This window comes from Colias philodice, chromosome 13 (genome assembly GCF_061535455.1).
Source record: "Colias philodice isolate Cphi_HAF_F1 chromosome 13, ilColPhil1 Martin Lab GWU primary, whole genome shotgun sequence".
Taxonomy (NCBI): Eukaryota; Metazoa; Arthropoda; class Insecta; order Lepidoptera; family Pieridae; genus Colias; species Colias philodice.
Window position 1 is genome coordinate 7,410,435 of NC_143098.1, and position 27,779 is coordinate 7,438,213.

The 27,779-nt window shown below is 34.1% G+C and overlaps 4 protein-coding genes across 6 annotated transcripts in view; 2 read left to right on the forward strand and 2 right to left on the reverse strand.

Moving 5' to 3' along the window:
* Atg1 (serine/threonine-protein kinase unc-51-like protein Atg1) overlaps positions 1-18,748 on the forward strand; it is a 57,737-nt gene extending 38,989 nt beyond the window's left edge. The window contains exons 7-17 of one of the 3 annotated variants that reach the window (XM_089702525.1): positions 7,297-7,389; positions 8,086-8,184; positions 11,511-11,767; positions 12,413-12,520; positions 12,758-12,860; positions 13,583-13,737; positions 14,606-14,723; positions 15,338-15,466; positions 16,038-16,156; positions 16,980-17,118; positions 17,648-18,748. In XM_089702525.1, coding sequence (XP_089558651.1) covers positions 7,297-7,389; positions 8,086-8,184; positions 11,511-11,767; positions 12,413-12,520; positions 12,758-12,860; positions 13,583-13,737; positions 14,606-14,723; positions 15,338-15,466; positions 16,038-16,156; positions 16,980-17,118; positions 17,648-17,733 — 1,406 coding nt within the window. In that variant the 3' untranslated portion in view covers positions 17,734-18,748. The remainder of the gene's footprint in view (positions 1-7,296; positions 7,390-8,085; positions 8,185-11,510; positions 11,768-12,412; positions 12,521-12,757; positions 12,861-13,582; positions 13,738-14,605; positions 14,724-15,337; positions 15,467-16,037; positions 16,157-16,979; positions 17,119-17,647) is intronic. The other 2 variants (XM_089702526.1, XM_089702528.1) reach the window with 2 other exon arrangements.
* The window catches only part of Rnb (BTB/POZ domain-containing protein Rnb), a 56,165-nt gene that overhangs the window by 187 nt on the left and 28,199 nt on the right, over positions 1-27,779 (reverse strand). The gene's annotated exons all lie outside the window — the stretch shown is intronic.
* thoc5 (THO complex subunit 5) lies at positions 20,347-23,121 on the reverse strand. The gene is made up of 5 exons (XM_089702517.1): positions 22,899-23,121; positions 22,655-22,792; positions 22,287-22,577; positions 21,861-22,200; positions 20,347-21,598 (listed from the first exon to the last, which is right to left on the reverse strand). Exons 1-5 carry the CDS (start codon positions 22,992-22,994, stop codon positions 20,391-20,393), a joined length of 2,073 nt encoding a protein of 690 aa, XP_089558643.1. The 5' UTR covers positions 22,995-23,121; the 3' UTR covers positions 20,347-20,390.
* LOC149483472 (uncharacterized) lies at positions 24,969-27,724 on the forward strand. Its single transcript, XM_089702519.1, has 5 exons — positions 24,969-25,478; positions 25,859-26,009; positions 26,668-26,810; positions 26,886-27,071; positions 27,185-27,724. The coding sequence occupies exons 1-5, from the start codon at positions 25,289-25,291 to the stop codon at positions 27,364-27,366; spliced, it is 852 nt and encodes a 283-aa protein (XP_089558645.1). The 5' UTR covers positions 24,969-25,288; the 3' UTR covers positions 27,367-27,724.

The window sequence follows — 27,779 nt, forward strand, 5'->3', positions numbered from 1 at the left end:
ATGAGTCATTATAAACTTACCTAGTAAGGCAATGCCTTTGATGTCGCACGATGCCGCCGCGCCGCCAGTGTAGGTACTTCTGCTGCTACATGAAAATATGCTAGGGTTGCAACAAATGGGAAATAAAACAATTGTGATTATTACTATTATGATGTAATCATTTATTCATATTATGTACATTCAAAACAATTGCTATTATTAAATCTGATGTAATTATTTTTTCATAAATATATAATTATTATTAATTACATAATATATTGCACTGTGAAATATTTACGTATCACTTTATTTTTGATGTTCTTAATTGTCTTTTATAAAATTTAAGTGACGCATTCGCATTGGGATCAACAATCCGATAAGAAAAGAATGGAGACAACATATACATAGCTTTGATTTCAATTCTACAGATACAAAATATACAATCTATCTAAAATGATACAACGGATGTTTCCTGCGTTTTATCGTCAAAATACCGAAACAACGTAATTATTGTATAGTAGTTGGGCGTGAAAGTAAAAAAACAAATGAAAAGTGTTTTCCATATGATTATTTATTAAATTTACGCGATTAAGAATAATTTCAACGATACAATTTAGTAACCGAGAATTCAGAGGATTAAAGAAAATACCTGCCTGATCATTTTATCAAACTCTAAAAGAATTATGGTTATTTCGCATCACTCGGTTTATTAGTTTGGTAATAATTATTAAAGGTAGTTACAACCCTAGCCATTGAGTCGAACGGTAGGCAACACAATATCGACTTTGTGCGGGTACATATGGTACATTTCTTCTTGCTGTGAAGCGTAATTATTATTATTAAGATTTTTTAGGCTATTTTGAATCAGCTGTTCTAATTTAATTCTAGAAATTTATTAAAACGTGATTTTTTTAAAAGTATATTATGAGTTTATAAATACCTCAACCAATAGTTATTGTGTCCTATCCTCATTTCTTTATATCTTGGTAGTTAACTAAAGTGTTAAATTTACATAACCTCAACAACAACATTTACACTGCCACTGCACTAAAACTAAACTAACTAGCTCTCTAGCTATAAGAACCATCCTCGTACTTCAAGGGATATAATAAAAAAAGAATTATCGAAATCGGTTCAGCCGTTCTCGAGTTATGCGCTTACCAACACATTTTGCGATTCATTTATATATATATACTAGCGGTCCGCCCCGGCTTCGCCCGTGGTACATAATATTTACGTTTTCTCTACATAAAAACCATCCTCGTACTTCAAGGAATATAATAAAAAAAGAATGATCGAAATCGGTTCAGCCGTTCTCGAGTTATGCGCTTACCAACACATTTTGCGATTCATTTTTATATATAAGATAAGATTATGTGAAAATAACCAGGAAGGTGAAAAACATATTTACGAAAACATAGTAACATAATATGGCTGTCGCTACAATAATTATATTTCAATTTTATCTTTTTATACCTAGTAGAACTGGCCGACGAATAAAAAAAATCGTATTAGAATAAATACAATAAATTACGGAACAAAAAAAGGATTGTAACTGAATTAGGTATGTTTGTTTCTGGGCGCACCGTTTTCGACGACGCGACGCGCGACGTAAGCGTATAGGTATAGGTACCTACTTTGCTAAAACAAACTAATAAAATTGTGTGTCTGTCTGAAAATTCGGAAAAGCATATTTTGCAAGTTTGTAATTACTTTGATAGTTTACCAATTTATAATAATTGTAATTGTAATTGTATAATATATAATTTGCAATGTGGTGAAATTTCATAAAAATCACGGGCCAATTTTTTGTTTTGAATCCCACCGAAAATATAATTGCGTTATTAGAATAATTAATTACTATACCTACCCACGATCAATTATTACAATATAGTCTCAAATGCATACTAGAGAAATATTGCAATTTGATTCAATTAAAATGCATAGCATACAAAAATAAATTCACAACACAAGAAATTCCGCGCGCAAATCATAGCGCGTGTCAATGAAATCAAGAATGTTTTATATCAAGCCGACGCGGACGACGACGCGACGCCGAACAAAAGTACCTACGACGGACGACCACGCTTCGAGTTGCCAAACAACATGAGTAATAAATTGTTTACAAAAAAAACAAGTTTTCCATTTTTCTGTATGAGTAGACAGAACTTCAAAACGCCACCTGCTACGGTTTATATTATGAACGATTGTTATAAAAATAAAAGTTATATTTGTTGGTGTAAACTATTTTATTGATCAATAATTTTGGAATTTAAAATTGTCAACATTGATTACAATAAAACGCAGTTTTATTTTATTACACTATTGTTTTTTTTATCAAAACATGTATTTGAAGTACCATATAATATTATGCTGATCCAAGCATTTTCACTCAAAACTTATATCACTAATGATTTGTAAAAGTAAATTATTTCAATATACATTTCATAACCAACATGTAAGAATAATTATTATTATTCCTACCTACAACAACAAACCTTAAACACTATTTACTATGGGAAAATAACCAGGAAGGTGAAAAACATATTATTATTTACGATTTCGACGCACTCGACTTTTAGTAAAATATAGTAGGGAAACATAATATTATGGTTTTGATTTTTGCTACTAGTATAAGAAAACTGCGTGTTCAAACTACTTGTTTGTCTGTCTGAAAATTCGGAAGTACTTTGGTAGTTTACCGATTTATAATAATATTGTATATATCGTTGTTTAAAAAATATTCAAACACAATAAAATATGATATATGTACTGATTTATCACCGGTTTCAGTGATGAACTGATGAGTCAATTATAGCCACTATACTTTCGTCATACGTGTGTATGATTGATGTGATTTGCAACGTGGTGATATTTCAGAAAAATCACGGGTCAAATTGTCCCACCGAAAATATAGCTGCGTTATAAGAATAACTATACCTACGATAAATTATACATAATACAATATAGTCTCAAATGCATACTAGTGAAATATTTTATTTGAATCAATAAAATAAAAAAATAAATAAAAAATAATAATAATACAAAAATAAATTCACAACACAAGAAAATCCGCGCGCAAATCATAGCGCGTGACAATGAAATCAAGAACTTTCGAGCCGACGCGGACGACGAAGGAGCCTAACAAAAGTACCTACAATCATAGGCGGCTCGTGACAAAATTGTATGGCCGTGTTCACTTGAAATAAAACAACGAAAATAGGTACCTACAATAGCGTTAGCAGTACAAAAAAAATGAGCACCACATTATAAATGTCTATTTATACACTAAAAATTATAGAGTATTTCAAAACGAATTCAATTATTATTTAGCAATAATTAGAAAATCCCCGAATTTGCATTCGTGATCGTATTCATAGTGTTTGTCTACACTAATATTATAAAGAGGAAAACTTTGTTTGTTTGTTTGATTGTAATGAATAGGCTCATAAACTACTGGACATTTTACCAATGTTTGCAAGTTTGTGATTACTTTGATAGTTTACCGATTTATAATAATTGTATACTTATATCATTGTTTAAAAATATTCAAACACAATATGATATAGGTACTGATTTATCACTGGTTTCAGTGATGAACTGATGAGTCAATGTTAGCCACAATACTAATCACTTTCGTCATACATGTGTATGAACTATGATTGATGTGATTTGCAATGTGGTGAAATTTCATAAAAATCACGGGCCAATTTTTTGTTTTGAATCCCACCGAAAATACATATATTACTAATTGCGTTATTAGAATAATTAATTACTATACCCACGATCAATTATTACAATTTACAATATAGTCTCAAATGCATACTAGAGAAACATTGCAATTTGAATCAATTAAAATGCATAGCATACAAAAATAAATTCACAACACAAGAAATTCCGCGCGCAAATCATAGCGCGTGTCAAAAAATCAAGAATGTAATTTTATATCAAGCCGACGAGCGACGACGCCGAACTAAAGTACCTACAGTACCATTTACCTTCAGTGTACAATACAGTTTACAGACCTACGACGGACGAACAATAATGAGTAATAAATAAAAAAAAACATAGTTTCTAAGGTCATTAGTTTTATTTTATTTTATTGTTATTTTCTTTGAACGATTGGAAATGAAATTACTCAATTTTTACACAGAACTTTGATTTATTAGAATTATGCTCATTATGCATAAGATAACGAACGCGAATGCACGACATCTAGCGCGTCAATGTCTAAACATCGCCTTTCGTTTAGACATTGACGCGCTAGATCTGTAATAAGTATATAGTCTATGCGCTAGATGTCGTGCTTTATGTCGTGTTTCGCTTGGCAAAAGTCACGCACACTACTGTAGAAGTGTCAAATTTTTCCGGTATTTTACTGTTGTTTTTCTAAGTAAATATTGTAAATTATTGATTAAAAAGGTCGAACGCGCACACATTTCATTATAGAGAAGTGATAAAATGATTAGTTTTAAAGAAATAGTGTCTGTGTTAAGTGTTTAGAGGTAATCAAAAATGTATGGAGGGACGGTCGGAACATCAACCTTAAGAAAATTATTCTGAAGATTTACGTAATTACTTATGTATCAGTAATGGAGATTAAGGGTGCTATAACAGTTTTTCAACAAAAACCGCTATTTTACGGTACAATTTTAACTCAAAGCACTTACACGTGAGAACAAAGTAATATCTTAATTTAAAGATAATATATTCAGTTCTACGATCATCTTATAAAAATTGTACAACGTCATACAAAATTGTCACTGAAATACGATTTTCCCAGCACAATGATCGCATAAAATGCAAAAAAATGGGGTCTAAAACGGTACACTTTTAAGAAAATTAAAAGCCTAATCTAAATTCTTACCTATAAATTATTGAGGGATATATAGTCCTTTATAGATTGAGATAATTTTTTTGTATCTAAATCAAAATTTTATTTCAATTATAAGCTAAATTAAAAATACTTGTCGATTTCTTCATACATTTTGCTCTCGCGGGTCGTCAGACCGCGCTCAGAAGCGCTCTTGGAAGGACGGGTGTATCGCTCCTCGTCCCAAAAATAAAAACGAATTAGAAAAAGATTATTGTGCGTATACTGTCGTTTTCGTGATTTGAAATATTTGATACTTTATAAGAGTAAACTGTATAAGTTTCATATTCCAGTTATTTGTAATTTAAAATTATGTTTTAAAAATTATGTTGACTGAGATTCTCTTTTTTTATGGGTTGTTGAACGGATTGGTGGGGTAAAGCAATTTGACAAAACTTAAATCCAAAATGGCGCCGACGAAAATTTGCCATCTTTTCGTCATGGGTGTCATTTTCATGGTTTTTGGGGTAGCTATTAACCAATATGAGGTCAAAAATAAAATCCAAGATGGCGCCGACGAAAATTTTACATCTTTTCATCATGGGTGTCATTTTCATGGTTTTTGGGGTAGCTATTAACTAATATGAGGTCAAAACTAAAATCCAAGATGGCGCCGACGAAAATTTTACATCTTTTCGTCATGGGTGTCATTTTCATGGTTTTTGGGGTAGCTATTAACCAATATGAGGTCAAAAATAAAATCCAAGATGGCGCCGACGAAAATTTTACATCTTTTCATCATGGGTGTCATTTTCATGGTTTTTGGGGTAGCTATTAACTAATATGAGGTCAAAACTAAAATCCAAGATGGCGCCGACGAAAATTTTACATCTTTTCGTCATGGGTATCATTTTCATGGTTTTTGGGGTAGCTATTAACCAATATGAGGTCAAAAATAAAATCCAAGATGGCGCCGACGAAAATTTTACATCTTTCCGTGATGGGTGTCATTTTCATGGTTTTTGGGGTGGATATTACGCAATATGAGGTCAGAACTAAAATCCAAGATGGCGCCGGTAAAAATTTGACATCTTTTCGTCATGGGTGTCATTTTCATGGTTTTTGGGGTAGCTATTAACTAATATGAGGTCAAAACTAAAATCCAAGATGGCGCCGACGAAAATTTTACATCTTTTCGTCATGGGTGTCATTTTCATGGTTTTTGGGGTAGCTATTAACCAATATGAGGTCAAACATATAATCCAAGATGGCGCCGACGAAAATCTGTTATTTTATTTTAGTTTACTTCTTTATTATTAAGAAAATTACACCTATGACGACAAGATGTCAAATTTTCGTCGGCGCCATCTTGGATTTTGGTTTTAACCTCATATTCGATAATAGCTACCCCAAAAACCATGAAAATGACACCCATCACGAAAAAAGTCAAATTTTCGTCGGCGCCATCTTGGATTTTGGTTTTAACCTCATATTCGTTAATAGCTACCCCAAAAACCATGAAAATGACACCCATCACGAAAAAAGTCAAATTTTCGTCGGCGCCATCTTGGATTTTAGTTTTGACCTCATATTTGTTAAGAGCTACTCCAAAACCTTGAAAATGACACCCATGACGAAAAGATGTAAAATTTTCGTCGGCGCCATCTTGGATTTTAGTTTTGACCTCATATTGGTTAATAGCTACCCCAAAAACTACCCACACTTGCAAATGTGTTTGCTACGTAGGAAAAGTTCAGATTTAAGAGTATCCTAGGTAATGTGTTATGTGACGAATACCTATAATTTATTTCATTCCGACTATTTTTCGGAATAACATACATTTACTAAGAATTGTATACAATGCCGGATTTAATACAGTGCCGGTAACATCATATTATGTATGATAATAATTCTACATTTCTTAAAAAGCTTTGATATTGTATACAATTCATAGATTATTATTCAATGAAATAATGATGTAAAATAGTCACACTTTTTTAAGTTATTTGAATATACTAACATACTTATTAGGATCGTACCTACTAATAAAAGTAACAAAATGAATTTTTAAAGTTCATAGTAATCTTCTGGAATCAATTTCAATAAAAATACATAATATCAAAAATTAAAAATAATATCAAGTATGAAGATGGTCTATAAAATGGAATGCGCTATGTTTACGTGAGCGTGATATTGCCGCGAACAAAGTTACGTCGTTAGATACCTAAATTTGAGTAACGCAGATTTGTGACAGCGTCCTTAAATGTATAATTTACGCAATTTTTTCGTTTTGGAAAAATTAGATTAAAAGAAATAAATACAAGTTGATGTAAAGCACTTTGATTAAAAACCACAAAAAAAAACTTCACATATTTTAAGTTCTATGTAACATTGATAACGCTTTTTACACGTACTTTTTAAAATTAACTTCACTAATAAAAGATTCACACTCATGGTATAGGTTACATTTGTAACGATGTGGTTACGGTATAAATATTGTTCAGGTTTGGACTCGGACCTGCCTGATATATTGGAGAGCGATAATGAAGGCCGTCCCGATACTAACTGTATCCTAGAGGAGTCTTGGGAGAGCCAGGGTATATCATGATCAATTTCTCTTTCGCTTTACTTGCATGGGGTGGGTTCATTATCAGTCGCATAACATATCCTTATCATACTGTAGGTAGTAGGTACGCTTGAAACGCATGGCTTACCTTTTTAAATATCAACAATTAACATTTACGTATATTATGAAAATGCTGGCATGTTTGGATATTAAATATTCATTTCTTATGTTGAAACATTTCTTTTTATTTAATAGTTAATGTTAAATGTAAATTCAATAAAAATTACTATGACCTCCGACAAAAGATAACGTTTTAACAAGGAATACATTTTTACGATTCCATATTTATTAATCGCATTGTTCATAATTGTATAAAAACAATAACAAAGTGCAACGTCTGCACCCGGGCAATGTACTCGGACGATTTTGTGCTTCGCATGAATGTTTAACGGGAACGCCCTGCCGTGAAGCGAAGCATAATGTGGGGAGTTATCGTACGGTACTTCGGCCGGGTCTGCAGTGTTATTTACTTCGAAATCGTAAATCACCATTCGGAACGGCTATATAAATAATGTATTGACCCTGCGGTCGTTTATTTTGTGCATGGCGATACGTCGCTCGGTGGATGTATGTATCCGTGAGATGTTTTGGAATTTGCGGATATCGGAGGTGTTGTGTCTGGTGGAGTTTGTATTGGCGCGGTGTTCAGTGTGCGTTGTGTCGGTAGGGACGGGCTCGAGCGCGGCGGTGGGGGGCGCGCGCGCGCCGCAGCCGCAGCCCGTGCCCGCGCCGCAGCCCACGAGGAAGTCGCAGCCTACGTCTTCAGGTGAGCTATTACATTTTTTGCGCATGTTTACGTTAACGCATCACTAACTCGCTAGGAAGAGCATTTGTTATCATAGTTCGCATCATTAAGGTGTTGTTACCAGCTTTCTTTGATCATCAGTAATTTGTATTGGAAAATGCAAATTTAACAAAAAAAAATTGTAAACGTTGGATAGTTTAGTGAAGCGAACTATGAACTTAACTCTTTAGTTATTCATTTATTACACATTGAAACGCTTTATAATTTGAATTCAGTGGCTCACGTTTCAAGGTGATTTTCGGTAGCAAAGCAAATTTCAATATCAATTTCTTGTCTTAATAATCGTTGATCAATTGCAAGATATATTTTCGGTATCACGAAAACGATATATTATCGAATTATAAATATAATATATTACATTGTTTTATAGCTTTTCATATTATTTCATAGAAAATACAAGAATTACAAATCACAATACATATTCTGATTTTGATTTGTAAAATGTTTTGTTCTTCTCGACGCCATTGTAGGTCTGAATGATAACCCAGGATCGTGTATGTTTAAAGCACGTCGTTCTGTATCAATTTTATTGCAGCAATAATTCATTTACTTCCAACATTTTGCAATGTAATAAATTCATTAATTTATAGAAGTCTATTATACTCATTAATAGTTGATAGTTTTAAATAAGAAATATGACTTTTTATTGACCTTGGCATAAAGAAAAATAACATGTGAATACATAATTGTATTAACAAATTAACTGTACCAAAAATCTCAATATTTTCTGCTTTACTGAAATAAGTGTTTAAATTAAATTAATATATGAATATTAACTATATTTATACCAATATCTTGACGACATTACCGTTTCGCAATTTGGCTCGGGAACAATACATGTACGTCCACTGAGTTTGACCTTCAGTATATTCCGTGTCAGTGGAGTTATGTATTCAGTGCTGAAGAAAACTGCCGATATTCAGCAAAATTCTACAAAATATGGTAATCAATAAGACGTTTTTAATAAATGACGCCTTAATCGTACGATATATATTAGTGCTTTGAGAAATTGTACACAATATAATTATTGTTCAACGTTTATAGTCCAGTCTGTGGGGAAATGTGAAAGCCTCTGCTCTACAAAAGGTGGCGTAGAAAATGTTTTGAAACAATATTGTTTAGGTATGAAAGGTTAATAAAAATCCAAGTTTTCGACCTTGACGGACCCAGGCGCTAGCCGCCATCTTGAATTAAAGGTGCTAAAATTAGGTATATTTTAAATAACTTCTCAATTGTTTACTAAATCACAAAAGTGTCTATGAGGGGTTCAAAGAAGACAAAATTACCTACATTTTTTTCATACATGATTATTCTGTGAGTCTGAAAGGTAAAAAGTTACAAGCGACGGAAATAATAATATTTACAGAAATCATATAATTTTAATTTTGTTTAAAAATTGTACAGCTATCATTTTTTTATTCTTTTTGATGGCCCGGGCTGGTTAATGGTGTCTTCTTCATTATCGTCGCTGAAATTTTCTGTTTCATTGTCTGTATTTTTAGTTTCCAACCATGAAATTTCGTCGTCATCACAGTCTTCGTTATCTATCTGAATCTCTACTGCATTTTCACACAGCTGACCACTACAGAATCCACAAACAATAGAGCATTTTAATCCAGCTTTTCTGCAACTACATGCTTTGCTGCATCCTTTTTTACAGTGGCAAGAAATTACACTTAAAAGCATCTGAGGTGCTGCTTTCTCTGTCGTTGTTATTGGAGTGAGCCTATTGGTGTCATATCTCCAGCCCCAGTCTTCTGGATTTTTTTCAATTCCATACCATTTTTGGACTTGGTAGTATGTCCTAAACGCATGATACCATGCAGCGTCCTTTGTTGGCGGCAAAGAAGCAAGTTTAAATTTACTTTTTATTGATAACTAAGGATTCCTTATCCATCCCCCCCTCTGTACAAAGTTACTAGAAAGCGTGCTCCAGCGTCTTCGATTTCTTCTGGTCATGACGACGAAATTTGATGGTTGGAAACTAAAAATACAGACAATGAAACAGAAAATTTCAGCGACGATAATGAAGAAGCCACCATTAACCAGCCCGGGCCATCAAAGAGAATTAAAAAATGATAGCTGTACAATTTTTAAACAAAATTAAAGTTATATGATTTCTTTAAATATTATTATTTCCCTCGCTTGTAACTTTTTACCTTTAAGACTTACAGAATAATCATGTATGCAAAAAATGTAGGTAATTTTGTCTTCTTTGAACCCCTCATAGACACTTTTGTGATTTAGTAAACAATTGAGAAGTTATTTAAAATATACCTAATTCTAGCAACTTTAATTCAAGATGGCGGCTAGCGCCTGGGTCCGTCAAGGTCGAAAACTTGGATTTTTATTAACCTTTCATACCTAAACAATATCGTTTCAAAACATTTTCTACGCCACCTTTTGTAGAGCATAAATACCTACAGACTGGATTATTAATAAAACGAACAATATCATATTTTTTAGAAAGATATCACTTAACCTTGCTTGAAATTCCTTTAATAGATATAGTTTTTATCGACGCGAAATATATAAATGTAACGTAAACATATTGTGGTAGTGCCATAGAAATCTAAATAACAAGACTGTTATTTAGATTTCTATGGGTAGTGCTTTTAGCATAATAAAAATAATCATTCATTATTATCACCTAATTATTTAGGAGACCTCTACACAAATAAGGAACAACACGGATGATTCATTACTGTTTACTATTCCCTGAATAGGTAAATGTTAATGTAATCGTCTAGGTGTTCTTGCTAAATACCTATTTGTGTCAATTCACCTTTATTGTTGAAGGGTTATTCTTGTTGTTTCACTGTTTTTATATATTGTGTGGAATGTGTTAAGAACAATTTTAGGTAATTTTGTTGCAAGTTCAAATTTCAACTATAAATTGTTATGAATGTTTAGTTCTGTTATTGTTAAGATGTGACCAGACTTGTTTCTGATTTAAATTACAAAATAATCTATTATAGTTCTAATAAATGAACTAACCAAAAATACTTAAGGTTTCAAGGGACACCCGGATGGAACGAAGTTAATAAAATAACTGGCTTGCTTTCTATAAGAGAGAGAGTGACAGAATGAGAAATACGCGCACGCCGCACGGATTACAACTATAGCAAAATGTGTCGTAACAACTTTTTGTCTCAATTCTGTCTAGTCCCGTTTCACAACGCGTGACAAGGAACTTCGTTCCAACATTAATGTTGTTCCAAATCCTTGTCACTCTTGTCACGCGTGCTTAAGTACGATCAATGCAATAACGCTATGTTTGTGTACAGCCGACTCATCAGAAGCGGTATGGGCGGGCGCGGAGGACTTCGTAGTGGTGGAAGCGGACAGCGGCTCGGGCGAGTTCTCGGGCGGGTCGTCGTCCAGCGAGGCGGCCCCGCGGCCCCGCTCCCTGGCCCTCACGCGCCACACGCCGCACTCTCCCCACTCGCCGTCGCCCCACTCGCCGCACCTGCCGCACTCGCCCCACTCGCCGCACTCGCCCGTGTCGCACGCGCCCATTGCGGAACACAATGTGCAGATGAGGGTGAGTTGCGAGTGATGTGAATGGGCGGCTTTATAATAGATATAAAGATGACCATTAATTTGTTGATTTGAGTTTAATGTCTGTCACTGTCACTTTGTAAAGTGCATGCAATGCTTCAAATTCGTTGAAATATTATGTTATGTTGGTGTGAAAAAAATATGGATAGAGTAATTTCAAATATGTAAATGTAAAACCTGTAATTGTATTATGAAATTTCATGCAGTGTCATCTTTCCTCGTTCATTTCAAGATAAGATATAAAAAAAATAAGGATATTACTTATATGGCCTAGATAATTTTACATCCTTGACTTTATTTTCCTTAAGACCTACTCACGAATAGCCTCTTCGAACATAAATTGATCCACGCGTCTGAGACTAATTATGATTATTTTAATTGTATTTTTATTGCACAACCTATAAGAAACGTCATATTAAGCTTTGTTATTATATAATAAAAACATTCCACTTGACACGATTATAAATAAATAATGGCTTATAAAATATATCTATTTGATACCAGATAAATGGCCACACAAACTCAAACGATTAACATGTTTTATATCATTAAATCACTTATTTAAAAAAAAATAATAACCTTAATTTACAGTCTACTTTGTAAAATAATATGTTATAAAAATTTTCAGAATCCATTAACGGCAGGTTCCAATGTACCACGGTCGCAACCCATAGACGTCCTTCGATCAAACCACAACCGAAATGCGACCAACATTGGATCTCTCTCGCCGCCTACTGTAAGTATAACGTATAGTTTTTATTGAAATTGATAGATTATTCCTTTCTTAACATAATCTGATATAAAACATTTGTTTTTAGGTATATCGTAAAAAGATTGTGAGTGTTCTTGCTGTTTATGTCCGTAGTGAAAATCACCTCACCACATTTGAATAACATAGTGCTTTTTCCATTTTTTAGATAATATTTAACACTTTTTTACGCATATATAATAATCTTTTTGTTTATTTGTCTAGGTTCCGTTCACAATGGGGACTCCCCCGTCGACACGTCGACGCAGTGCCTCCGGGAGCTCCCCGCCGCCCTCGCTGTGGCAGGTCTCGCCGACCAACGCGAGCCGTAAGTGTACTTGTTATGAAATATATCATTAGGTCTTAAACGTATAAAAAGATAGGAGATATGTTAGATAATTTTTCCATTATCTAGTCAGATTAAGATGTGACTTGTTCGTTTATACTGATCGATTTTACTAGACTTATAAAGTGATATTAGAAAATTATTGCGTGTCTATAACTCTGGAATGCTTTCTACCAAGTATAAAATTACACAGGATCAGATCAGACGTCTATATTATTGCAAATTTCAATTTTGCTTGCTCTTATTTTTTCACTTTTCTGACTGTTGAAGAAAAATGAAATATGTAGTGCCATTCTGTAAGTTATAAAAATTTAGCTGTGCGTTGCCTAACATCTATGAGAACGAGCTATTTCCACCTTGTATAACCATACTGTAACAAGGAGAGCTTCTACATAATATTTTGTAATTTGGAGAGAGCGGTATATTGCATTCATGATGCCTGGTTTATATTATTCCAGTCCAGTGATGAAATCCAGTCCCAACGCTGGACTGGCATAATGTAAAACGGGCATTACGATTTTGCGAGATTTGAGAGTGTGGTTGTACAATTCTGTAAGAGTAGCGATATAGAGATACCACATCTCTATATGCGTTACTATTCTGTGAGAGCGCACTCGCTCTACGCTCTTGCCGCTGTGTGTGTGTGTGTGTGTGATGTGTATGAGCGAGCTCTACGCTTGTGTTGATGGCTATCCGTCTGAAAGGCTCCTCGCCACCAGTGCCGCTGGCGCTGAAGGCGAGCGGCTCGTGCTCGCCGAAGCGCGGCGCGCTGCCGGACGCGCTGCTGCGCGCGCTCAAGCTGCCCGCGCACGACCCGCCCGTCTACATACCCAACCTGCAGGAGGAGACCATACTTGCCGTGAGTGCATTTGCTGATTATTATTATTTATTTTATTTTTATTTTAAACACTTTATTGTGCTGCAAATATAACAATAGTAGGTACAATAAAAACTTAAGCTAGGACATACAACACGGAAGGCGGCCTTATTATTATTCGTTGTAAGCGTAAAATTCGGTTAGAAATAAGCCCGCTCGTACACGGCCTGCTCTAACAGTTAACGGCTGAGCGACGTACACGGACAACTCGAGCGGTCGGTCGTTGACTGCTCGAGCTGTCGCTACAACCCCCCAGTTAACGGCTTGAAGCGGTCGCGACTGCTCGAGCAGTAGGTGTACGGCAGAATGAATGAATGTCTATAATTCACTGCGTGGTCGCGGCTTCAAGCCGTCGGTCTCAACTGCTTGAATGGCCGCCGTAAGACATTTTGAATGATAATAATTACTTACCAATTATTTTTATCTATACCACATAACCTTATCGATACTATCGAACTCAAATGCGCATTTAATATAAGCATATTGTGATGAATATGTATTCTAGTGTTTTAAGTTTATAGTATAAAATTGTATCTGTTTTTATATAAGTAGTGACATTGAAATATTGAAGAAATGTCTTGTTTTATCGATGCCACTGGATCTTTGCTTAGTCTTTACGTTATTAATCATAATTTTAAATATGTACCTTAAATTCAATTTTTAAAGTTAAACTTTTATTACATCGTCTCAAACTTTTTGGTCTGTGTAGCGCATGTCGCGTGACGGTCGAACCGTACGATAATTATCGTACAAATACGATAATTTTGTGCCTTAGTTTCACTTTTACCGTGGTTTCATAAAACCACACAATAGTTTTTTATAATTATTGTAATATTTTTACGCATCACAGGAGGAGCACAGCAAAGTGTTCTCGCAGCTGAACTTCGTGCTGATGCTGGCGGAGCTGCTGTCCGACCTGGCGGTGTCGTGCGGCGCGCCCATCGCCGCTCTCATGGACGCTTCTGATGGTCAGTTCGTAATATGTTGTTTACGGGAATGTTTACTACAGAAAATCTTTGTAAATTTTTGGTGTAATGTGTGAACCAAACTGTGTCTTCAAATTGAGTCAATATAAACCTGTTAAAAACGATTTCTGCTTCTGGTAGTTTAGTACTATTGCATACGTTGACTTAATTTTTAATTCTTATTTAAAGTAATTGTAATACACACACGTCACAGTATAGGAAAATAATTTAAACATGCTTTTTATACGTTAAATAACGATGTGTGTAAAGAAATCACTATACTTTGAAATAAATAATTTTATTTAATAACAAATACATGAAATTTGATTTGGATACATTTAACGGTGACATTTGAATGAATGAAATAGAACTTTTAGCGTAATAATTATTAAAAAAAATTGGTTGTCTGTAAAATCGGTTTACTGACGATAGTTGAACGTGACAACGTCCGATTGTGCTTCTTTGTCGCTCGTTCCGCGCTCTCGCTTGCACTTCAAGCCTTACATGGAACGCCTCAGAGCGAGGTAACGCCGTATGAGTCATGTTTTTTCGTGCGTGCAGCCGGCTCTATCGAATTATAAGACGTTGTCACGTCAATAATTGTGTCCCGATTGCAGAGCGTTGCAACGAGAGCGTGCGCCTGGGCCTGCTGGTGCAGGCGATGCAGGCGCTGGCGGCCGGCCTGCGCCTCGCCGCCGACTGCTACCGCGAGCGCACGCTGCAGCCCACGCCGCAAGTGCGCAGCGGTCAGTGCGCACACATTGCGCATTTAAAATTTTATTATCATGTTTCTTGCCAAATTTATCTACACTAATATTATAAAGAGGAAAACTTTGTTTGTTTGTTTGTTTGATTGTAATGAATAGGCTCATAAACTACTGGTCCGATTTTGATGAAATTTGGCACAGACAATCTTTAGACCCTTAGAAAGAACATAGGCTACTTTTTATTGCGAAATATGTACCACGGGCGAAGCCGGGGCGGACCGCTAGTTAAATATAATTTTGGATGATCATTTCTATTAATGTTTTCTAAGCGAACAATCAAGTCAATTTTATATAAAAGTGCTTTGTTTTTGATGAATGACGCATTCTTTTGATACATTATTTTTGAAGTGAAACTTCTTTAGGCGCGTTGAGAGTAAAATTTCAAGGTCGCGTCATGGCAATACCGTCACATTGAGTAAGGCGACGATTCTGGTATCTTTGAATCTTGCCAAAGAAGTTTCACTTCTGACACGTGTGCTCGGCACTAACGCTCTTTTTTTTTTGGATTCAATACTCAAAACAATCATTCTTATTCATTATACATTTACAGTGGTATCACTTATGAACGGCAAATATAAATGGATAGTGAACGAATCGCGACGACTACACGAAACGGGAGTCACACCGGCGGTCTGTGATAAAATACTTTACGAACATGCTATTGAACTGGTGAGTTTTCCCTAAATTTATGACTTTTATCTTCTCAGGTTTCTTAAATACATATTAACAATATTCGTATCTTGAGACAAATCAATCATTACTAAAAGTTCGTAAAAAGATGTCCGAGTGGCTTTGTATAAATCATTCATTAAAATTTACACCTTATTTCGTGGCAGTAATGTTTAATATCTCTAGTAACACTCATAATACAAAACTCTGCACAAGTTTTAGGCATAGGAAACGCTCGATGAGCGTGATTGTGGATCTACTACTTAAATAATAAATTATTGAATGTCAATGCCCTAACCGTAATTTATGTTGTATGTATAACGCGAATCATGTAAAAAGAACGCTGGATGAAAGTGATGGGGTGTGTTTTGGCATGTATCGAGTTTAGCACGAAAGTTATTTGCTGCTTATTTTATTTTTGAAGTAGGCTCTCGAGTCGTGGCTTCCCAACTACATATTTGTTATTCTTATACCACCTCATAACACCAAATAGACCAATAAATCGCCAATGCGCAGCTTAACCTTCAGCGCTCTTTTTACATGACGCGACCTATATAAATTATGTGTGACGTTGTGCTTTATTTATTTATTTTTCTTTTTTTTTCTTCGAATTTATTATTTTAAATTAATTAGTTATTTGGCTTCCTAGCCTTTGGTATATTATGCTCTGTCCTTTACCTGAAGGTTGCCTGGCAGAGATGGCTTAGAGCCATAAGGCCGCCATTTGTACATTTTGAATGGTTTTGTTGTACTTTTATTTTATAAGACTGTTGTACAATAAAGAGTAAATAAATAAATAAATAACGTGTAATTTGGGCGGCAGTGCCAGATGGCAGCTATCGAGGAGTTGTTCGGCGACGTGAAGGAGTGCGAGCGGCGCTACATGTCGGCGCAGGTGCTGCTGCACTCGCTCGTGCAGCGCCAGCCGCTGCACCCGCACCACCGCACCACGCTCTCCAAGTGTGAGTGCACCTATAAATAAATAAATATATAAAAAAAAAGACGTGTGGCACTGGGGGACTGCCGCGGTAAAGCTATTGCATAGCATGCCTTCAAGCCACACCTCCGTGCCCGACGGAGTGGGAAGCGTGAGGTTTTTTTCGTAACGGAATTTCTGGATTCGGTCCCCGCGCTCAAGGCCCGCGATAGAAGCTATGCAATAGCTTAAAAATATATTATACGTAAAAAAAATATTTTATGGATATAGGGAAATGTATGTTACTAACTCAAATTTAACCACTTATCAAGGATCGGTCAGAACTAAATGATGTCATGAGTTTATCATATTTGAGTGTGTTTTTTAGTTTTATTTTTAATTTTTTCACTATATATAATATTAGTGCCTTTACTGTGGTGAAAAAATCTTTGAAATTTTTCTTAATTATTTGAATATTGTCAACTCGTTACGGAAATACGCATGACTCTAACGACCTGTTTACATAAAATCAAAACACTTCTTACATGTCCTAATTAAATTATGTTACAATACAGATCGGGATGCAGTACAGAGGCGGCTCAATTGCCTCAAAGGGCCGCGCAAGATAATGGACGTAAAACTAGAGGCTGGGATCTCATAATGCAATAAGCTATCAACATATAGAATTAAGTACACTATACAAGATGAGAAGTGATTTTATTTTGTCTTTATAAATGACTTGAAGTGATAAAAAAAAAATATTTAAAAAATGTGTAAAAATAAAAAAGTGAATGACTTCAACAAATCATATAAACACAAATGTAGTAAAGAAGATTACCAGAGATTGCAATAGTAAGTTATATATTTTTTTAACAGTATGTAGGTTTTCTTTTAAGTAGGGACTGTAGAGCTCTAGAACATTTTAGTGCAAATGAATTAGTACAGCTTAAACTTTCATAGATAAGTAGATAAATAGATGTGTCATTATACTCTTTTAATCAAGAAGCTATATCTAATACACTGGAGATTTCAGTATGAACATTAACTTGTAACAAGAAAATATGACATGGATTGACGCCTGTATGTTTTTTATCCCTTTCACTCCAACTTGGCAAGTTCATACCTGAAATCTCCAGTGTATTAGATATAAGCTTCTTGCTTTTAATAATGGTTGTACTTTCATATTATTGTTTGTAACTTTAGTACAAGAAATTTATGACATGTCCATTCAGCTCCGCTAACATATACATATTGCCATTAAAGAGGTTTTATATAATTTTAGAAATTGACAAAGAGAATATCAAAATGTACATGTAGGTTTAAAAATGTAGTATTGTTTTTTGCAAACACATCTCATAATTATTGTATTAACATTCTAATATTATTACTATTAATTATGTAGTGTGAAAATTATGAAGTAAAATATCTCGATATGGACAAGATGCTATAGATCTCATTATCGACCAATAACAATATGGCATTTTTAGGTTAAGCTACGAATAATGTTTTCAAAGTATTTTTTAGGAAATTTTTCAGTATGATGTTTAAATTTGTGTATTTTCGCAAACTGTATTCTGTAATAGCCAATTGTGATCCTATTATGTATTTTTTATTTTCTTTCCCAAAATGATCAATGCTTTACGAAAATAAGAATAAATAAAGACTGTTGTATTATACCTAATTTTGTTTTGATTTAATACCTAGTACCCACTATTATATTTAGTAGTAATTGGACATTTGTCTGTGGATAGATTATAATACAGAGTACCATTGAGCATAGGACGTACGCATGTGCATTTACTATACTCAATGGAACCTAAAGCTTGGCATGTACGCAGTACGCTTGATGTACGCTGATAACGTAAGAATATTTTGAGTATTTATTACGTTTGCAATTACCGCCATCCTGTTACAAATGACCCGAAAACCTGACACAAAATTTCGGGTCATTTGTAACAGGATGGCGGTTCTACAGGGGTCTTAGTACGCAATGACAAAAAGAAAAATGATGATCTATATCTATACTTCTATACTAATATTATAAAGAGGAAAAGTTTGTAATTATGTATATATGTATGTATGGTTTTCACGCATAAACTACTGGACCGATTTAAAAAATTCTTACACCATTAGAAAGCTGCATCTTCACTGAGCAACATAGGCTATATTGCATTTTGAAAAAAAATAGAGATCCTTACCAAAAATGCAATAATGTAACCCAAGGTGTAAAAAATTCCTCAATAAAAGTTCATTCATGGAAGATAGAAGAAAAAAATGTTCTACGGTATTATAGAAGATAAATATCTACAAGAAAGTCCACGATACCATATGTCCATCTTCAGTAGTTATGTTACTACAACAACTTTTTTACGTTTTCAAAGTAAATAGAAGTGCCGACAGTAATCAAACCATGTTATCCATACACATATATTAATCCTTATCCCATTAAATGATGTTTTATTATAGACTGTTTCAATACCAGCAAAATACTTTTTAAATGAAAAGAATTGGATATTCCATTCAAAAGATATAACGAATTTTTAAAAGTGTCAATCTACAGAAAATAGTACCTTGGTATACTGTTCGAGCAGGCCGTAGTGCGGGACGGGGTAAAATTTTCATGTGATTAAAAATTAAACCTATAGTCCGACCTAGGTATAGTAGACTTTTCACTGTCACGATATCGCTATCTATGCGGGTGAAACTGCAGGGCATTGCTATTTGCTAGTATTTTATATTAGAGAATCTTAACATAAAATACTATACATTTTGATTTGAGTACATATTTCTTTGAAAACCATTGCGAAGAAAAGCTTCTGTATCTAGGCTACTAGTAATTATTCTGTGATACTAGGCAGCGTAAAGATACCTACACCTGCGCCACGGCGTGTATTTTATTTTTTGTTTATACATAAGTGAAGTCCCATTTCCCCTACTGGGGAAGGGGCTTGAAAATTTTAAATTTCATATTTTTTGAATGGCAAGCCCTATTTCTATAGTTGACTTCTAGGTCAATTATAAATAAACTACTAACTAGGCTAATTATAAATAAACTTATAAAATTTTGGTTTAATCAAAAAAACTATGAACGCAATAACCCTGCGGTGGGATCTATTAGGTTCTATTATAATGTAGCCTCCAAACAATCTTGATGAATGAATTTTTAGAATCATTCCAGAAATTCCGAGTTTATTCATTACATACAAAAATAAATCATTTCTTTCTAATATAAGTGTAGATTAAGAGGGATTATTTATTAATGAAAACAAATGTATTTTACAAAATAAGTATTTATTTTTTATAAACAGAATTGTTACATCAATACTGTACAAAAATACCTGTTCCTTGTTTTACGTATTTATAAGGTTTCATCCTGTTTCTGCCCCTCACAGATTGCATCATGACTTTATCAGGCGGAAATTCAGATGTACCCATTGATTCTAACAAAATATCAAGACATATTAACAATTGTTGGATTTTGTGTGAAAGACTATGATGAGATTTAATATTCCCACTTTGCCAATCTGTATTGACAACTCTCTCAATATCTCTAATATCATCGTTAGTAGCATTGTGATGAGTTCCATTGTAATGTAGAGTTAATGAGAAAAGAGGCGCTTTCTTTGGGTAATCACTGCTTAGGGCCACTAAAGCCACTAATTTTGCAGACTGGCGAGTAATGATTGCACGATATAACATGTTATCTGGAGTAACTAAACCTTCTGATATTAAAAATGCTGTTGATGGAGCTTGACTATATTCCGACCAACTGACTGATTGCCACTGTGTCAAAGATCCTGACAACCTAATAGTAGAAGTTTCTTTAGATGGCATGATTTTACCAGACTCAAGATCTTGCAACTCTTTCATTAGTTCAACTCTTGCTTTTAATCTTTTTTGTAAAGTAAAAATAAAATTTTCAACTGTAGCCACACTTAAACTAGGACATAATTGGAAATTTTTAAGATCTTTCTGTTCGTCTCCTATTGCAGTCATAAAATCTAATCCACACATTCTTTGGGCCCATATGTAAGGCCTACCCACTTCAGGAATAAAGTGTTGAAAAGCATCTGCAATACCAGCTGCCTTAAGTACATAAGCAGTGGCTGAATGTGGAGAGTCATTTCCTGTATCTCCAGTATACAACTCATTGAGGACACAGTCTCCATCCAGGACATCAGCAGCGGAAACTCCGGCAATTGGCTTTAAATGATCTAAATAAAACTTGACCACAATGATTTTTAAATGCATAAGATAGAAAAAAGCCAAGTTTAAAGCAGTTCCATCAGGGATTTTAACCGATAGAGAAACATTTAAGGGGTGCTTTTTCAGAGCTTCTTTCTTTTTTGCTTCTGCCTTCTCCTCTTTTGATACTTTTGTTGATCTATGATGGCGTTTCTTTTTTTCCCGCTGATCCTCATCATTAGCATCTTGATCTGAATCTGAATCATTGGAAACAACCAGCTCATTTTCTACATGGCTTATTTGTTCTAGCCTTCTAGCTTCATCTTCATCTCCAGATATAACTGCAAATTAAAAAAAATATTCTAGGACCATTCATTATGCTTGTGTATTATAATAAAATATGTATTTAATTAATATAGTATTATGGTGGTATTCATAATTCTCTAAAACTAAAAATTATCCTTTTGTCAAATCATCTATACTAATATTATTAAGCTGAAGAGTTTGTTTGTTTAAACGCGCTAATCTCAGGAACTACTGGTCCGATTTGAAAAAACTAAAACCACACAATGTATTTGCATTTAAAAAAATAGCGACACCTACCTACGCTTATGTTTTTAACACCCAATGCATCAGAATATGCACTGGCATTTGTATAAAGAAGAAATAGAGGTGAGGGAAGTAAAGATGCCAATTTAGTTTCTTCTCTCTTTTCATCTAGTCTCAATGCCAAGCACTCCTGTAGAGGCTTAGTTGATTTAAGAACATCTCTAAGATGTGGTGCTAAGGCATCCAGCCGGGACCTCGCAGCTGCTATAGCCGCCGCCACTCTTTCCTTGGAAGCAATAAGTTCATTGCATGCTCCCGCTAGCTCTCTGCGCTGCCGAAGCTCCCATTCCAACCTGGCTAGCTGAAGTTGGTGTTCATCTTTTTTGGTAATTTCCTGTTAACATTAACATTACTTGAGGTTATTAAGGTTATTATATTAGTACATTATTCTGTAATTATTAAATTAAATCCACAACTTACTGGACGCGTAATTTCTGTTGGAGCATTTTTATAAAAATCTTCAACAGGCACCAGTTCAATTTCTTCATCTTTGGATTTAAATTGCAAACATTTTGTAACTTCCTTATTTAGGTGATCAGCTTCATACAATAAATTTTGCAAAAGCAATTGAGTTGAGTCTACTCTCTGCTTCTCCTTGTGGAGTGCGTCCCGTCCTGCCCTGGTTCGCACCTTTTCTAAACGATTTAATTTTTTTAATGCAACCAAATGTAATGACGCCTCTATTCTTTTTGCATTTATTTTTTCCTTAGCCTGCAATGTGAATTGTTTACAAAGACATTGTTATGCAATTGAAGACAATGTTGTGTTTAAAATATATGAAAACTTACCTCTTCTGTGCCTTTGGCTTTTAACTCTGCTATATCTGCAAAAAGTTGACGAACATCTTGGCAAATTTTCATAAATAACGTTGCATCTTTTTCTGCGGGCCTCAATTTAGCCTCAGATTCTTCGAATTCTACTACTTTCTAAAAAAGAGGACCTTCAATTAAATAACTTTATTGGCTTTAAAAATTTCTAGGTATATCTTAAGTAAATCATAAGCTAAATTTATTTAGATTAGCGGAACTCTACCTTGTACAAATCCACGGGACTTTGTTTAGAGCTCTCGTTACTAGAACTTGTATTTAATTTGCGACGTTTCTTCGTCGTAGTGTCTTCTTTTCCCATGACTATATCTTAAAAATACAAATTTAATTCATCTAAGGATTCGCAATCGGTATAAACACCTTAATAATTTTTTATGTAGCAGATTAGAATAAACAAACTGCTTGTTTGACGTTTGTGTATTTTAGGTTATAATCATAGGTTATAATTTAGATGTTACACAGATGTTATAGAGGTATAAAAGGCACAGACTAAAAAAAACACAATCTTATGACAAAAATATTAACTTCTCTCATCCACGGCTGAGTGCTGATTGTGTATTGTGTAAAGACTGTACTAGCACAGAATACATAATAGTTGCTAAACGCTACTACTAGTCTACTACTGAGTGCTTGCTCTGTGCTGAGTACTGCCAAGTGCCAATGGTTAAAGAACAAAATTAGACTACAGGCCCATGTTGAAAAAGTTATTGGTCATTTGAACTACGTGACCTATCTAGAACGATATGAGAGCATAAAATAATAAGATTCAGCACTATGCCGTCACTTGTAAGCTGTCCAACTGAGTGCAGATGAGAATTCGAAAGTACAGGTAGAGAATCATGATTTAAATCAACCGATTTTAACGTGATAACGTTTTTAAAATCGTTTGTCGGGTGACATGTTCAGAAACTTGTGTCACACCAAAACCTCACGAGCGCGATCGCAGGTATATCGAGAGAGAGACGGACCGATCTCCCGTCTCATCTCGAGCGCTGCCACCAGTCACCACGCTGCCACCAATAAGACGTTATCACCATGGTTATCATGTAAACATCTCCATCGTAAACTAAAACCTACTTTACAAACAACCAACGGCTTTACTTATAAAAAGTTAAACAATGGATAAATTTCAACCATTTCCTACCATAGCTGTGTCCTGCTCTTGCTTACATGAAACGTCATTCATAAAAACAAGACAGGTTATTGCAATAACTAATCCAATTGCTTAGCGAATGGGTAACATTTTATAAGTAAGACCGCAATTTTTCCAATAAAAATCAATGATTAAAACTTGATTAAAACAAAAAGGTTTAATTCATGGGTTTAATTTTACTTTCTTTCACAGATCAACATAAAACCTGTGCATAAAACAGATTAAGATATCTTAATTATTAAAAACTAGGGTCGTTTAAATCTGAGGGATCAATATCTCTATTATAATATTTGAATAAAAAAACTAGTTTTCCAGCCTTTTCGACTCCCAGTCGGTTTCTTAATTTGCTGTGAACAATTCCAAATGTAGAAAACACTCTTTCTACAGCAGCTTAAAAAGCTATCGCTCCAAACAATTGCTTCACCACTGGAAAAAGTTTGTTTGACATTCAATAGCACGGATTAATTAAAGGGAAATCCCCGTACTGTCTCTTTAGGCACGCGGCGCGTTCCGTTACGCACAAAAATACAGTTACTTAAATAATAAAAGCAAAAAATCAAAAAAGTAATGATTAATTATTATTAGGATTTTTTCAATAAATCGTGCTTTCTTCGATTTTTTCCAACCCTGGTTTATGGTGGCTGCCTTGACTTCGCCCTTGGGACATGATATTATATTACGATTGTTTAAGTAAGTATAGCCCATAACACTCGCGAATGACTTAACAAAGTACAAACCCCGCGTTGAAAGAATTTTTAAATCAGTATAATATAAGTTCCTGTGATTGGCGCGGTCAAAGAAACAAATTCTTCAGCTTTATATTAGTAGTATATAGTATAGATGTATATTATCTAGATTAAAGGCTCAAAGACACAAAAAAATACATTTTATTACAAATACATATGTACAAAAAATTAAATTTCTATTTAGAAATGCAGTTCTTTTGAAGTATATTTTAAACTAGCTGCGCTCCGCGGTTTCACCCGCGTGGCTCCGCTCGTGTTCGTCTTAGCGTGATGATATAATATAGCCTACCTCGATGAATGGGCTATCTAACACCGAAATAATTTTTCAAATCGGACCAGTAGTTCATGAGATTAGCGCGTATATAGTATGGTATTAAGTAACTATAGAGTATCATATATCAAATTCATTCTATAGCATTTATACCAAAAGCTAATGCTAAACAGACATTCCAATTGTCCATTATAGGATTAATATATGTATTATTGATCATTATTCTATCACGTGTACAGACTACAGTATGATGTTACCGAAACAGCAGCGAACAAGAACCAGCGAGGTCGTGAACACGGCGTGTTTACTGTTTATCGTCTACGTTGATAATATGTACAAATAAATAACATTCTCTTCAATATTTTAATAAACATCGGACATTCGCTTGCAATAAGACTCAGGAAAAATTTATTTTAATAAAAAAAATGGTAGACAAGCTTGAACTTCGTTTTGCAACTTACATGTGTCCTACACATCCCGTTGAATTATATGAGCTAATAATAGAACTAGTGGAAGAAGCTTTGGATTGCTACGTTTCATTGCAATATGAAAGCCGAAGCCCGGGACCAATAGCTAACCGTCCAGATCCCTTTCAGTCTGATAAGCTTGATCTGGGTAAGTTCTTATTTTTTTTGTTTTCCTAAAATATTTTCGGAGATCTACAAAACCTAGTTAACATACCCGCTATCGGCTATATACAAAACTACCCGCATAAGACAGAAACAACATCCTGTTTAAATATTGGTTAAGTCTTATATATAAAAATGAATCGCAAAATGTGTTGGTAAGCGCATAACTCGAGAACGGCTGAACCGATTTCGATAATTCTTTTTTTATTATATTCCTTGAAGTACGAGGATGGTTTTTATGTAGAGAAAACGTAAATATGTACCACGGGCGAAGCCGGGGCGGACCGCTAGTATATAATAAAAATAAAGGAAATGGAAATTTAATTCAATTTTTTTGATGTTTTTAATCATTTGAACATTTTACAGCTTTTATGACTGCAGCAGCCTATATGAGAATAAGGCAGAAAGGAAATAAATACATACAGCTTTTGCCTGTTACTCCAGTATTTGCCCATCAAATGAATGTGGAAAATAAACCTGGATATTTCTCCGATGTTATTATACATAGTGATAAAAGGTAAGGTTACCTACAACTAAAGAATTTTAGTATTGCGTCGTTTTAAATTATTAAAATAGATATAATATGTATTTAATCATCTCATAGTAATCAAGTGTCATTAATATAGGTCACATTTGAGTAAAACTGCTGTATTGAGTGGTAACGGTCTACCGATAAGTACCTATTATTACTTTTTTATGTACCTAAGTAAGAAACTTTGTTTTGCATTTCATATTATTCATATACCTACTTACTTAAAATTACAAAATTATTATGGCAATCTAGTATTGCTTTTTATTGAGACAGAATATTTGCCATTGAATTATTCGATGAGAAAAATAAATTAAAACATGTCAGCCTTGTGCTCATTTTGAGATTTTTCACCACATAGCTATAGTCGCGTAGGTGTTTTAAAATACGAAACTTGCACCACTAGTAAATTAACATTAATAAACAATACAGTTTGATGGTCTGTGTAAATAATATCGAATACATCGAGTAGTTACGATAGTCTAAAAGCAAATAAGTAGATAAATTAATTGTTATCAGCCATGTCTCCTGATAACACAATATGCTTCTATTATTTCTCAATTGATTTTCGTCGTATATAGTTCCTAATTTTTGATTCCGGTTGATTGGACACTTATAATTTTTATTTTATTTTATTTTATTACAGGGCCCATAACGTCAATACTTTACACGACCTTCGCGGATGTACGTTTGCATACAGCGATGAAGAATCACTCAGCGGAAGTAAAATAGTCCTTAAGACATTAAAAGAAAAGGGCGAAAATGCATCTTTCTTTGGATCACTACTAAGTAAACCACACACAGATGTTCGATAAAAATTAGAACAAAATAGAATATCATATCAATCTTTTTAATTGGTTTCAGAATCTGGATCACATTTGGCCTCTGCTCAAATGGTCTTATCTAAACAAGCGGAATGGGCAGCGGTCGATTCAACGACCCTACTAAATTCAAAAAAATACATGCACGACGGAGGTAAAGATATTATAACTTTGGAAACATTAGGGCGATTGCCGCCGTATCCCATCGTAGTAAATTCCAGATTATCAGGTAGGAGGCCTTCATTAGATATTATCTTGTATTTTACGTTTTAAATATAAATAAAGATATCCAATATATATTTATAAACTGTATATTTCTTAATATTATTTTCTATATTTCAGATAACATTAAAACCTCAATTGCTAAAACGTTACTAATATTATCACAAACAAGCGAATGGAAGAAAAAATTTGCAAAGTTTGGTTTAATAAAATTCGAAAATAATAGTGAAAATGCCTATGATGGGCCGTCTGCACAGATGTGGTCCATCCAGAAAGAAAAACTCAATGTTCGATATTATTAGATTATTACTAGTCCTCAGTTTATTGTATGTGATTTATATTTTGTATGTTGATTTCACACCAAAAAAATAGTTATACTACAACTATGCCAATGACATAAAATCTATATTAGTATATAAGTAAGCATTTATTTTTATATTTTAAAAGTATATTAAATCATTGTTATGTTACAGCTGTAATTTTTATTTGATATACATATTAAAAAAAAGCTGCTAAACTTTCAATGGTTTTCCTTCTAATTTTTGAAGTAACATTTTGAAAACAATCACATCGCCTTGTTTTCCATATTGAATCATTATTGTTCGAGGAACCATGAAGCCTGATGCAGTTGTACTAGCTGCTAATGTTTTTTTTGTTTCCTGAAAGTTTGTTTACATTAATAAATATGACAAATACCAGAAGAAATTTTGATTAA